This window comes from Chenopodium quinoa, unplaced genomic scaffold, assembly GCF_001683475.1.
Source record: "Chenopodium quinoa cultivar QQ74 unplaced genomic scaffold, ASM168347v1, whole genome shotgun sequence".
Taxonomy (NCBI): domain Eukaryota; kingdom Viridiplantae; phylum Streptophyta; class Magnoliopsida; order Caryophyllales; family Amaranthaceae; genus Chenopodium; species Chenopodium quinoa.
Genome location: NW_018742204.1, coordinates 14591117 through 14604859, shown reverse-complemented (window position 1 = coordinate 14604859; position 13743 = coordinate 14591117). Strand labels below are relative to the sequence as shown.

Sequence of the window (13743 nt, the reverse complement as noted above, 5' to 3'; positions counted from 1 at the left end):
CCTCGAGTGCATATAGGCGCATAACACCTATTTGTTAGACATGCATATAGGATGGTATTATGAGGTTTTTTTTTTTTTTCATTTGATGTTTTTTTTACAGTGGTATATTTTTATGTACTATTTTATATGCATGTATAATATACCATTAAAGTATAAGTTGTTTTAATAGTACTTTATGTACTATTATGCATGTGGTAATACTTTTTGCCGTCCTATGTCATTGATTATTTTCTCCTAAAATATCTATCACCCTTCAGGCCGTCACCTATCATATATGTAGCGATACATTTTATCATCCTATTTATTTCTAAAGCATATAGCCTATAAACTATAGTTATTCTTGTCCCTCGGCTAGTCGGCTTTTAAAAATAAATAAATAAATAATGTGTCTACTAAATGACTAAAATGAGTCTAATGGATGATGAATAGAATCCAGTATTCACCATTGTCCGTAAAAGTTAGTTATGGACAAACCGGGAGTGAACAAAAACAGACCAGAATTTTATTATTGTTTTTGCTCGATTTAGAGAGGAAGCATCTGACCAGATTTGTGATGCAGCAAATTAGGAATAATACTTTTACCCCAATAAATCAATCAAATTGTCTAAATAATTATTCATTCCTAAATTGTCCTAAACCTTGTTTTTCCATACCCTAAACCCATAAACTAATTAATTATTTAAGGAGCAATCCAAAACCTTCATTCATCAACCCCATTAGAGTTCTATGTGAGCATTTTGCATCTGATTTTATATCAAAGTTTTGATTTTTAATAATGGCTACCCCTGAAAATAAGGGTGTTGCTATTTCTGGGAATGAGAAAATTGGGGTTGATCCAATACCCAATACCCATGTTTCATTTGGGCAATTGTTGGATTTGGGTGTTATTAATCAATTTGGGCAATTATTGGGTGATTATAGCAGATTGGATGAAGACCTCTGGCTCTGTGATCATGAGGATGATGAATCAATGAATGCTTTGGATAATGGCTATGAAGGGCTTAAATGTCAAATTATACCATCTGTAAGTATTTCAAACTTCACACTTTTGTGCTCACTTAATTCTATAAATTATCTGATTACTAACATATATGAATTTCTGGTTAGTGTAATTTCTGTCAAAAAAATAAATAAAAAATTCTGGTCAGTGAAACTTTTGAATCAGTTCTGCTGCTTACATGTTGATAGTAATGAATCTAATAATGACATTTTTGTATACATATAGATAATGAACTTATGTGTATTTTGATGTTGATTAAGTTAAGTTTCTGATTCTAGTGAGTAGTGATTGATCAAGTTTTAAGCATTTTCTTTCAAAAAAAGTGTTAAGCATTAAAACATGTTGCGCGATAAATTGAAGGTTTTATAGTGATAGTGTGGATATTTGAGCCATGTTCAATCATTGGAACTTGGAAGAATGTGTTGAAAGGAACCTAAGCAGTAAGCACAATATGTCTGTTTGATGACATTGGCTAGTATCTTATATCTTTAGTCCAAATCCAGATAACGTAAGGAATGTTTGGATCGTGTCGAATCTAGTGAAAGAAAACATGAAATTAATTCCCGGGATTAAAGAGAAGTATCATGGAGTCTTTATTTATGAAGAGCAGTGGGAAAGTCTGTGGAATTGTGTTGCAGTAGGGTTGCATACTTGTGAAGTTACTTATTGCCATATGAGAGGTGGATTGGGGACTAAGGATCATTTTGGATGACCAACTACTACTATTGAAAAGAAGCAGTATATTTCTTGCTTTATTTGTTCCCGGTAGTTGATAGAGTAGTAAGATTTGGAGGGTGGTTAGTTTAATGTCAGATTAACCAACTTCTTCATCTTTTCTACTTCCACCTAAATATATATGCCATATATACCTTCTTTCATGGTCAATTTATTTCCTAGAACCTTTGTAATTAATTTATTTTATTAAATATCCTAGTAGAGTAGCAAGATCTGAGTATGCACTCCATTGGTGTTGTCTGGTAAAGAGAGTTTTACAAAGATGAGTTGATTTGACATTATAGAGGATTAATTACATAAGTCTACATTTTGGCTTTTTGGTAAATTACTTGAGCCTTTAATTTCTTCAATTTTTAAAAAGTTAAATGAGCTTTCCAAGTTAGCTGGCTGTGAAATTTAAGCTAAATGACCTCCATTTTGTCGTGAAGTTACTAAAAGTTACATCCCTGGATAATTTATTTCCCTATTCTAGAACTTATTTGTCATTTCACTTATTCAAGTAACACCAAGTAACAAAACTACTAGTTACTAGCTACTTTCACCAAATCTAATGCAACCAACTAGTCAAACCAGCCAAGGCAACTAGCTCTTAGCAACCACCAAACAGATACAATCACAAAGGTGACTTTAAAAGGTTTATTCTGCATTCATGTACACCTTGTCTTCATTCACGTATTGATGCACTATGAGTTGTCACATTAGTTTGGTTTTTTTTTTTTTTTTTTTTTTTTTTTTTTTTTTTTTTTTTTTTTGTGATACAGAGAATATGTATACGGAACCCCTATAAAAACAACTTAGTAATATAAATATGGGATTGAATAAATATTTACCTGAAGCTGTTTGTTACATCAATTGAGTGGCAGGAGTTGAGGAATTTCAAAAAGAAAATTCATTTAAGCAGTTACGGTGATGGAGTAGTTTTCCATTGTAATAGCAGCAGTCATCATAACTTTTGCTCTTGACATCTGCCAAAACTTATAATCAAATGAAGTTTTCTTCTTCCTATTTTTGTTAAATTCAGCGATTGTTATCTTTGGCTTAAAACTTGGTTGTTTAGCTTTATATCTATTTGTTTCATGTCCCGCTTTCTCAGTTTACTAAACATAATGATCAGATTTGGTCCATTCTTTGTTATTCAACATGTTTTGATTAGTTGAAAGTTTCCAGTGGTAAAGTTTTGTGATGTGTTTTCTCCCTCTTTTTTTTTTTTCTATCTCAGGATGAAACCATTGTTGATGTGAAGCAGCCATTAGAATATGTTGACAAAGCTGTCTGTGAAGGAGGCATGGCATATGTGAAAGAAACTTCTACCTCCTTGAACAATTCCTCTCAGAAAAATTCTCAGACGTCCAGTCCAATTTCAGTTTTCCAAACAGAGAGGCCATACACTGATGTCATGTCAGCAATGCGTGCCCAAAGCCAATGCCCCACTAAGAACAACATTCCAGGAGGCCTTCAGTTTTTTGGCAGCACTATTTATACCAGACAACAGAATTCAACGTGCCAATCTGAGTCAGAGTACTCAATGGAGTCTTCTCTATCAGATGAAACCGAAGAGTATATTCCATCCAAGCAGATGCGGACTAGGAAAATTAGTGATATACTTGATTCAGATTCTGACCCAGCATTGAAGAAATGCATGCACTGCAAAACAACGGACACCCCGCAATGGAGGACAGGGCCGAGGGGACGAAAAACTCTATGCAATGCATGTGGAGTTCAGTATAAACATGGTAGGCTTTTTCCTGATTACCGCCCTTTAAAGAGTCCAGGATTTGATCCTTCTATACATTTTCATCTGCCCAAGAAAGTCCAGGAAATGAGAATGGGTAGCTCAAGTGAACAAGGTCCAAACCCTACTCCTAAATCTAAAAAAATTGAAGAGAGGAGGGTGGTTTACACAATTGAGAAGGGTCAAAACCTGACTCCCAAACCAAAGGAAGTTGAGGAGATAAGAATAAGTCACACCAGTGGGAGGGATCAAATTACTACTCCTAAAACCAAATCTCAACGCCCTTCGCTTGAATCTGATTCTGACGAGGAGTGGGTCTTGGGTAACAATAAGAGGGACAAGAACCGTGCTCATAGAGCCAAGAAATTTGAGAAATTGAAAGAGAAGGTTAGCAATGAGATTCAGTCAGATTCTAGAGAAAGGAACCAAAACTCTGACTCTTATCTGAGTCTGAAACGTAAACTACCGAAACATGCGGGCAAGAAGTGCCTACACTGTGAATCAAAGGATACCCCACAATGGAGGGAGGGGCCTATGGGACGACATACACTTTGCAATGCATGTGGTGTGCAATACAGAGCTGGTAGGTTATTTCCTGAGTACCGTCCTTTGAAAAGTCCTACCTATGATCCGTCTTTGCATTCCCATTTGCCCAAGCAGGTCCTGAAGATGAGATTGAGCAATGCTGAGAAATGTGCAACTTCTGGTAATCATGAAGCCAGCATGAGCTAAATCCAGGAAGCAATTTAAGCAATTTTCTCTGTCTTCATACCAAACACTGGATATTTAGGTTACAGATTCCCTCTGCTAGTTCCCCGCATGCCACAGCTTGCTCTCAGTGTCCCTTCTTCCCCGTGTTCCTCAATTTTATGCACACATCACTGAGAGATAGGAATGGCTGTTGCTAAAAGTAGGTCAAGTTTGTGGGTTGAGCTAGCTAATCAATGGGGAATAAAAATAGGAGTACAGAGTGTATGTATATTATGAACCACATAATTATATATTTGGGTATGCATAGTTAGTATCTCTGGTAATCTGTCTCCTAATTATGTCATCCTCTTTATAGAAGAACTATGAAGCAGTTTGTATTGTATTTTGGTATGAAGCAATTAATCTGACATCGACATTTTCTGAAATGAGAATGCAATTTTGTTTTCATAACGGTGTATGATGAGATCTGGTATGTGAATTTCAAATATTCTTGTAAAGAGACATTCTGACATCAAGGAATAGTACGTCTCTGTAATCGTAGTACAATGTGAATCATCTTCGTATGATCAGAAGAATAAAAGCAATTTTTTGTAATTCAAATAGTTAAGATTCTATTATACTTGTACTGACTGACTGTAAATTCTTTACTGAAATGGCGAAGACAGATTAAGAGCATTAAAGAAAGCCCTTATCTTGGAAGCTTTTGATGCAGTCATCAAACATTTGAGGAATGGTTTTAAAGCCAGGAAATCCCAGTTGTTCAATCTTGCTAGTATCCATGCTATGAGGCTTGTCATCTACTTTCTGAGGTCCACACCTGCAACAACACCAGAATCTGTAAACTGCAACATTCCTAGCTATGTAAACCAGTTAGTACTAGTGCTTTTTATGTGCTCACTTCTTTTCATATGGATAGCTTTGATATTTAGCTTTCAGCATGTCTATGATTTGTGACCAGTGAGCTACTGCGCTTGAGCAAATCAGCCTCCCAGATGCCTTGCTTTCTTCCATGGCCAGGATGTGTGCTGCTACCACATCATCAATGTGCACAAACCCTATTTCCTGGTTTGGATATTCACCTATTGCACCTGCAAAACTGACATGTTTATTTCCATAATAGAAACAGCTAGGTTACATATCTCACAGTGTGTACGAGTATGTCTAAAAACAGGCTGCAAGATCTACCTTTAATGATCCCAAGCAATAGCAGCAGTGTGCTAGTAGGTTGCGGTCCAAGCAAGGGACCAATCACAAATGATGGGTTCACTACTACCAAATCAAGGCCATTTTCTTTTGCAATCTTCCATGCTGACTGCTCAGCTAATGTCTTTGCATATGCATACCAAAGCTTATGAAGGAGCAACAAAATTTGAATGGTCAGTCATTACGAAAATTTTGATCTGGTATGCATAAGGTAATATTTCTTTTGTTCATGGCAGATTACCAACCTGAAAGAAGGGATATGCTACTTACATTATGTTTCTTGCAGTAGTCGGAATCACTCCAGTGAGACTCATTAAGAGGAGAAACATGCTGGATGTCTTCGCAGTATCTTATTGCAGAACAGGAAGAGGTAAATACAACCCTTTTTACAGTAGTTGCCTTTATGCATGATCTTAGGACATTCAAGGTTCCATTTATACTGGGTTCAATCAGATTTTCCTGCAAGGCCGGGTTGCTGTCAATTGTCACGATGAACTTTTGTACTACGTACAATATATTATCTTGTTAAATTACTAAGAAGAAACTTTTAAAGAAAATTATGCTCCTTTATAAACTTTTGGTAAAGTAATGCTGCTCACTCACTCTTACATTACAGATTGATATTCTCTCTCTCACTTTTTTGTATCATATGTGCAAAATTGAAGTTTATTTGTTGATCTTAGCAATATGTTCACCCCTTTTGTAATTTGATTCGGAAATAGTTTATGCAAACCTACTTTGTTTAATATTAAGTGCATACATCTGTCTTATGATACCCAAAAAGTGAATCGTGGGATATAGATTACATCGAAAAAGCCTTGTAGCTCATTCATTACCTTTTATAGTTCCCTTAAGTAGATTTTTGTGCCCTTTTATCAAATTAATTACAAATAATCTACATTTGAGTGGACATTAGAGTCATTGTTAAATCAAGGAATCAATATACTTGATTATCATTTTTAATAGGCAAGTTTCTACATCCTTACCATGCCATGAGTTATCTTTCATTAGACTGCTTAATCAAATGTGTATTTAGAAGTAGATTTACTGAATTATAGATCGATTGATGACCAAATTTAATTCGAGAGAGTTATAGATCGATTAATACTTGGACATTTTCATCATATCGCACAAGCACAGGAGCAGCAGCATGAAAAACACCATCAACACCTTGGATAGCTTCATCAAAGCTTCCTTCCTCCATCAAATCTGCTTTCATGATTTTGAGGTTTTCTTTTGCTCCCTTCATTTCCCATAAAAATCCTACCTTCTCTTCATTTTCTGTTTCATTTAAAATAAGCCAACTTAATTGAAAATTTGGTAAGCAAAATTCTGTAAGATAACATACTGCTTCTAGAATAAATTTAGCATATTATGCACAGAGATATATGTGAGTTATGAACCTGGATTTCTGACAGTGGCACGTACAGTGTGTCCCTTTTCAAGCAGCGACTTTACTAGGTTTTCTGCTATTAACCCTGTGCCTCCAGTTACGCAATATTCCGGCATCTTCTGTCTGTGCTTCTTCCCTGTTATGTTACTTGCACCTCTTAATGATGGCTTCTCACAATGCTATATATCTACCATATGTGATCTGTATAGGATATATGTCATGATCTTGGCGTTCTAACAACATTTAATTTTTTTAAAGTGTTTGTAAACTGTATTTATATGTATTATTTTACATGAGTAGGTTGGTCATCCAAGCCATGCACATTGCTACATTTGCACAAAAGGACTATTGTAGTTCATTTTCTTTATATGCGTAGCAATGTTATTTGTAAGACATCACATATGTGCCATACATTTCGTACACAAGTATTATATTTTAATTTATCTATTTGACGTGTGTTATGTGTGCAATATATGATAACTAGTTTGCTGATCTACTACCAACTAGTTTTGCAGTACTTTGGTTTACTGCTGAATTAAACAATGGAAAATCCCATGAATTTTGTTGGCAGATGGCAATTTGATTTTCTTTATGTGATCAAAAAGGGCTGTGAAATGCATGCTAGACTAGGATAACGAGGATAATGACAAGTTTCTAATGAGGCTAATTATGTCTATTTTAACCTGTAGAGGAATCGACTGGATCACTGGAACAATGAAGAAAGCAGAAAGTGAATACAAAGGTCATTGGTTATTGTTGATTACATAACCTACTTGATAGAGTATAAAACATATTCTTGGCCTCAACCATCAGCTTAAGCTTTTGGTTGAATTGGTCCTCTAACATGGTATCAGAGCCCAAACGGGCTTTCATGTGAGGGGGAGTGATAGAGTATAAAACATATTCTTGGGCCTCAACCATCAGCTTAAGCTTTTGGTTGAATTGGTCCTCTAACATGGTATCGGAACCAGCGTGACACAAAGGTCACAGGTTCGAATCTCATCCGCCCCTCCTTCAAAGTGGAATTAATCCGCACCAGGTATGGGTGGGCCTGTGTTGCATCCACATTTCAAGCCCAAAGGGCCTTTCATGTGAGGGGGAGTGATAGAGTATAAAACATATTCTTGGGCCTCAACCATCAGCTTAAGCTTTTGGTTGAATTGGTCCTCTAACACTACTTTCCATGATGCAGAGCCGCGACATTATGTCATTATGGACTGGTATACAAGCTCTTTCTTCCCTTTACTTTCTTCGCCATTCCTATTGAGCTATCTGGAATTTAAAAACTATATATATACTTTGTTGGTGTGGTGGTTCTCATTACAGTATTGAATTTACATGCCGACTCTTGTCTTGTGAGACAGGAGATTTTAAATTAAAGTTTGATTAGTATTCCATGTACATACTAATGAAGATATTAAACCATTAACAAAAGCATGATATGGAATTGGATTTGCTATGTTCTGCAAAACGTGACACCTACTGTATCTTCATTTGATTCATTGACATTGTAACAAAATGCTGCGAGTATCTGCAAATATGTAAATTTCTCAGATAGAGCGCAAGTGTCTTGTGGTCTGGACTGTTTTTTGGAGGCTACCAGTAATTTGCTGAATCCTGTTTTTTTATGCTAGCAGCCAAAAGTTTTTGTGGGTTCTGGTATTGAGAAGATAACCTGCATTTTGGCTCTTCTTCTGAACTCCAACACAGGTACATAAGCTGTTTTCTATCAGAAACTCTGCTGTGTCTACTACCTTTGACCCTCCTAGCAATTGTCCTCCATTTTTCCTAGCTCTGTTATATAACCAAGGTATAATTCCATAAAACAACATCAGTTTAAGAACAAGGAGTATGTTATAAACATTTTACATTTAAAATGCTATGTGTTTTAATAAGGAGCTTAAAATGGAAGTTAAAGTTACTACCATATTAGAAAATTTACCAAATATTTATTTACAATCCTAAGGTTGTATATACTAGTATCTAATCATATAAAAACTTACCCTAAGAAAATGTTGGGAAGATTTTGACGTTGTCCAACAATAAGAAGCTCAATCTCTAACAACTTGCTCTGTGATAAAATTGTAGTAGCCTTGTCCATGCATCCTTGCTCCACCTTTTCAACTCGAACTTTCATTTTAGGGTAGGCTGTCTCACATGCTCTCTTCATGGCCTTTAAAAAATCTTCATCCTTCCCACCTCCATTGCCGTCACTAGCCCAACTCCCACCAAAAATGCCGCCTCCACTACCTCCAAAAATGCCACTAATGGCACTATTACCAAGTATGCCACCAGCAACACCGCCACCACCTTTAGTAGGATCATTTGTATTGGCGTTAGAGAGTTCAAACTGGTGTTTTCGGAAGAAGGTGCTCAAATGTGAGCTAAACGTACCCTTCCTAGGACAAGGGCTAGTTACATGTATTAAAATCAATTCATCCTTCTCAATTATTGCATGTCCAAGAGCGTATTGTAGAGCAGCTGTTGCAATACAGGATTCACAAATTGCATTTTTAGAGATTTCAGTTCTAATAAACGTTTTAGACACTATTCATCACAATTTCACACTATTATAAATTTATAATCACACAGGTCGCAGGATCTTTGTTACTTTTGTCTCAATATGTACTTTTAAACAATTGTCTTTTAAAAAACATACTACCTCTGTTTCATATTATTTGTAACGATTAGACATTTTTCCTCTCTAATTTATGTAGAAGCGATGCAAATAATATGTAACGGAGGTAGTATATATAATTAAAAATATATATTGTTAAAGTTATACATTGGAAGCTCATTAAAACTCCAAATGGGACAAGTAGAAAAGAACAAAGGCAGATGTATAACACTAACAATTTTTCAGAAAACTACCAAGAAATTTTTTTGTTTTTTAATTTGATCAAATTTGACCCTGAGTAACATCCGGTTCTAATTTACAATTTATGGTAATAATATCATCAACATTTTCGTTAGTTGACAAAATGAGGTAAAAACGTAGAATTAATCTATTTAATTAAGTTATTAATCTAGTTTTAGCTCAAACATTTGTAGAATATGTACTTCATGTGGACATGTGGTCTTCATAAATCATAATAAGGACGCATGGTTCTCACATGAAAAATAAAAAAATAAAAAAAAAATAAAATAAAAAAAAAAAACCTATATACTACGTACAAATTACAATGTGTACAAAATTGTTTTCAATTAACAAGTAAATTTCTAAAATTTGTATTGCAATCATTTGAAAAAGGTTTTTTTTTTTTTTTTTTTTTGAGTGTTTTGTATTTGAGAAATTATATGGACAATGTGGATATGCATGCTAGCTACTAACCTGCTGACTCTCTAGTAGGGTCTGCAACCACCATAAGTCGTCGCCCATCGCCTTTTCTGTTACCGGCAGGGTCTTCCATCCCAACCATCGACGTGAAGCAATGAGTTACACCACCAGCCCCAGTGCCCCTAGCAATAGTTATAGTTGTTTTTGCTCTTCATGAAGAAGATCTAAAATGAATAATAGAGAAGGGCTAAAAGATGTAATTTTGTTTTTCTTATTATTATCTCCTTTGCATGAAATTAGAGCAAAGAATGCATCTGCCTTTTTGGAGTATTCTTTACCCAACCCCTAATTTCCTCAAGTTTTCTCCTTTAACTCCATGCCTTTGTTTTGCTAAATTAGGAGATTATCATTTTTGCATCATTTTTATGTCTTGAAATTGAATGGACTATGGCAATGCCAACTTGGTGGGCATACCCATAAAAGGGGAGCAATATTGCAATTAATAAATTCAACCATTAATATTTTTGGTATAGTGATAAGATGTCAAATTAATCACAAAGGCTTCACCTTCTCATTCATCATTCACCAATATTTATACAAGGTAATAGCTTGGGGAATAATCTACCTAACAAGATAAATATTCACACAATATCACAATCTTCCCTAAAATATTATCATATAAGATACTTTCCTATCTTAACATCCCCCCTCAAGCTGGAGCACGCATGAAGATTTCGAATGCCCTACTTGCCAAGCAAATACTCAAATTAAGCCTTCCCCAAAGCTTTCGTAAAAATGTCAGCTAGCTGCACCTTCGTAGGCACATACGAAGGTGAAATCAGTCCTTCTGTGATCGCATCACGCACAAAATGCATGTCGGCCTCTATATGCTTCGTTCTCTCATGAAACACCGGATTTTGAGCAATGTATAGCGCCAACTGATTATCACAATATAAGTTCATACCCTGTGGATGACGCACACCCAACTCACCAAGAACTCGTTTTAACCACTTCAGTTCACAAGTTACCGCAGCCATCGACCTATACTCCGCCTCTGTCGAAGATAGGGACACCGTAGGTTGTTTCTTGGTTTTCCAAGACACGGGGGAAAAACCAAGCAACACAAACCAACCAGTCAACGATCTCTTCTTCAAAGGGCAACTAGCCCAATCCGAATCACACCAACCCTCAATCTGCAACTCACTGTCTGAACGAAGAAGTATTCCTTGACCCGGATTCTTCTTCAAGTATCGAACCACACGAAGTGCGGCCTCCCAATGTTCTTCTCTCGGACTCTGTATAAACTGGGACAATATATGAACAGGATATACAAGATCTGGTCTAGTCACAGACCAGTATATTAGGCGCCCAATAAGCCGCCTATATTTCTCCACATCCTCCAACAATCGGCCTTCTGCTAAGGCCAATTTATGATTTTGTTTCATCGGGAAATCTGCTGGTTTCGCACCTAATAATCCAGTTTCAAAAATAATATCAAGAGAATATTTCCGTTGACAAATATAAAATCCCTGCTTGTTTCGAGCCACCTCAAGCCCGAGGAAGTATTTCAATACTCCCAAATCTTTCATCTTAAAGCAATCTCCTAAATATGCTTTAAACTTTGTCAATGCAATTTTATCATTTCCTGCAATGATCAAATCATCAACATAGATTAACACATTCAATTGCAATTTTTCTTTGGTAAGAGTGAACAAAGAATAATTTGAATAGGACCGCTTAAATCCATATTTCTTCAATGCTGTCGTCAACTTCGCAAACCAACATCTAGGAGCTTGCTTTGATCCATATAACGACTTCTTCATTCTGCACACATAATCAGAGTTATCGTTATTAAAACCAGGAGGAATTTTCATATAAATTTCTTCATCAAGATCTCCATGCAAAAATGCATTATGTACTTCCATCTGATGCACTTCCCAATTTTTCACTGCCGCAACTGCAAGAAATGTCGGAACTGTCGTCCTTTTAGCTACCGGAGCAAAAGTTTCATTGTAATCCAAACCTTCAACTTGATGATTTCCCAGGATTACCAATCTCGCTTTCAATCTCAGCAAATTGCCATGCTCATCTCGCTTCTCCGTATACACCCATTTGCTTCCAAGAGCTTTCTTCCCTAGCTGGTGGAAGCTTCTCAAGTACCCACGTGCCTTGTTCTTATAAAGCTTTAATCTCTGCAGCCATTGCATCTCTCCATCCTGCATGCTTTATAGCTTCTTTAAAATTTTTAGGCTCATGACTTGCTGTTATCGCTGCAATGTACTTTTTATGTTTTTCTGAAAAACGTGAGCAATCAACAAAATATGTGAGAGGATAAGGAGTGCCTGAGTTGGATGATGTAGGTGTGACGTTCTTTGATGGACTGTTTTTCCGAATTGTGTGTGTCACATAATCTCTTAATTTTCTGCTCGGAATTTTTGGCCTTTTTCCTTTTCCCATTTCCTCTGTACTTCCCCCTTGTTTACCATGCTGCTGGCTGCTCGTTCCACCCTCACTACACTGCTGCAAATGGGGCATTGCAGACTCGAGCTGCTGCTGGGCAGTCTCGGGCTGCTTCTGGGCAGTCTCGGGCTGCTGCTGGGAGGACACGCCAGCTGCCGCTGGTTCCCCATCGGGCTGGACAGCAGGGACAGTGATGCTGCCAGCCTCTTCCGCAGCCAGGTTGCGGTTTCTGGCCTTCTGCCGCAGCCTGGTTGCGGAGTCTCCTGCTTGGTCTGTGTCACCAAGCAATAACCACTCGTCATCACTACCATAACCCTCCACCATGGGCACCTGATTTTCTGTAGTAGGCTCGACATTCACCGGAGAAATAAATGGAAAAATGTGCTCACTAAATTTTACATCTCGGGACACAAAAATTTCTTCGGTTTCCAAATCAAAAACACTCCACCCTTTCTTCCCAAATGGATATCCCAAGAACACACACTTCCTACTCCGACTAGTAAATTTATCTCCCTTACTTCTTTGGTTATGAGCATAACACAAACGACCAATGACACGAATATAATCATATGATGGAAGTTTATTAAACAAAATTTCAAACGGTGTCTTATTTCCAAGCAACGGTGTCGGGGTTCTATTAATCAAATGGCAAGCCGATAAAACACATCCCCCCAAAATTTCAATGGCAAATTCCCTTGGAATCTTAATGCCCTCGCCACATTTAATATGTGTTGATGTTTCCTTTCGACTCTCCCATTTTGTTGTGGTGTTCCCACACACGAAGTCTCAAAACTCATGCCATGTTTAACAAAATAATCTCGCAAGGAATTAAACTCCGTTCCATTATCACTTCTAACAATTTTAATTACTTGATTAAATTGTCGTTTAATCATAACAACAAAATTTAAGAACATATTTTCAACTCAGTTTTATTTTTCAATAGATAAATCCAAACTCCTCTAGAGAAATCATCAACTATAGTTAAAAAATAATGTGCTCCATAAGATGAAGGAATTTTATATGACCCCCACAAATCAATATGAACAAGTTGGAAAATACGACTTGCTTTACTTTCACTAATAGGAAAGCTACATCTAGATTGTTTAGCACGAGGACAAACATCACATACTTTATTACTATTTCTCCTAGAGGAACTACTCACAGTCGGAATCATCTTCAATACTATATCTGAGGGATGACCCATCCGTTGATACCATATATCTTTGAATGCT

At 36.6% G+C, this 13743-nt stretch overlaps 3 protein-coding genes across 3 annotated transcripts; 1 reads left to right on the top strand and 2 right to left on the bottom strand.

Annotated features, from left to right (window-relative positions):
- The first annotated feature begins 443 nt into the window (after positions 1-443).
- LOC110719250 (transcription factor stalky-like) lies at positions 444-4603 on the top strand. Its single transcript, XM_021898151.1, has 2 exons — positions 444-1024; positions 2955-4603. The coding sequence occupies exons 1-2, from the start codon at positions 776-778 to the stop codon at positions 4197-4199; spliced, it is 1494 nt and encodes a 497-aa protein (XP_021753843.1). The 5' UTR covers positions 444-775; the 3' UTR covers positions 4200-4603.
- Positions 4604-4645: 42 nt separating this feature from the next.
- On the bottom strand, positions 4646-7029 carry LOC110719262 (tetraketide alpha-pyrone reductase 2-like). Its single transcript, XM_021898159.1, has 6 exons — positions 6785-7029; positions 6490-6662; positions 5652-5840; positions 5364-5526; positions 5077-5266; positions 4646-4995 (listed from the first exon to the last, which is right to left on the bottom strand). Exons 1-6 carry the CDS (start codon positions 6888-6890, stop codon positions 4854-4856), a joined length of 963 nt encoding a protein of 320 aa, XP_021753851.1. The 5' UTR covers positions 6891-7029; the 3' UTR covers positions 4646-4853.
- A 696-nt stretch (positions 7030-7725) lies between these two features.
- Positions 7726-10381, bottom strand: LOC110693375. Its single transcript, XM_021870522.1, has 3 exons — positions 10106-10381; positions 8778-9255; positions 7726-8568 (listed from the first exon to the last, which is right to left on the bottom strand). The coding sequence occupies exons 1-3, from the start codon at positions 10191-10193 to the stop codon at positions 8400-8402; spliced, it is 735 nt and encodes a 244-aa protein (XP_021726214.1). The 5' UTR covers positions 10194-10381; the 3' UTR covers positions 7726-8399.
- Between the last annotated feature and the right edge of the window lie 3362 nt (positions 10382-13743).

What these genes read in the sequence shown, in the direction of transcription:
- LOC110719250 (XM_021898151.1), top strand. Translation starts at nt 776, where the DNA reads ATGGCTACCCCTGAAAATAAGGGTGTTGCTATTTCTGGGAATGAGAAA. An exon ending in AATGTCAAATTATACCATCT is followed by an intron (nt 1,025 to 2,954) that starts GTAAGTATTTCA and finishes TTTCTATCTCAG; the next exon opens with GATGAAACCATTGTTGATGT.
- LOC110693375 (XM_021870522.1), bottom strand. Translation starts at nt 10,193, where the DNA reads ATGGTTGGGATGGAAGACCCTGCCGGTAACAGAAAAGGCGATGGGCGA. An exon ending in CCCTACTAGAGAGTCAGCAG is followed by an intron (nt 9,256 to 10,105) that starts GTTAGTAGCTAG and finishes GTATTGCAACAG; the next exon opens with CTGCTCTACAATACGCTCTT. An exon ending in CTTCCCAACATTTTCTTAGG is followed by an intron (nt 8,569 to 8,777) that starts GTAAGTTTTTAT and finishes GTTATATAACAG; the next exon opens with AGCTAGGAAAAATGGAGGAC.
- LOC110719262 (XM_021898159.1), bottom strand. Translation starts at nt 6,890, where the DNA reads ATGCCGGAATATTGCGTAACTGGAGGCACAGGGTTAATAGCAGAAAAC. An exon ending in GATATGATGAAAATGTCCAA is followed by an intron (nt 5,841 to 6,489) that starts GTATTAATCGAT and finishes CCGGCCTTGCAG; the next exon opens with GAAAATCTGATTGAACCCAG. An exon ending in AGCTATCCATATGAAAAGAA is followed by an intron (nt 4,996 to 5,076) that starts GTGAGCACATAA and finishes GTGTTGTTGCAG; the next exon opens with GTGTGGACCTCAGAAAGTAG.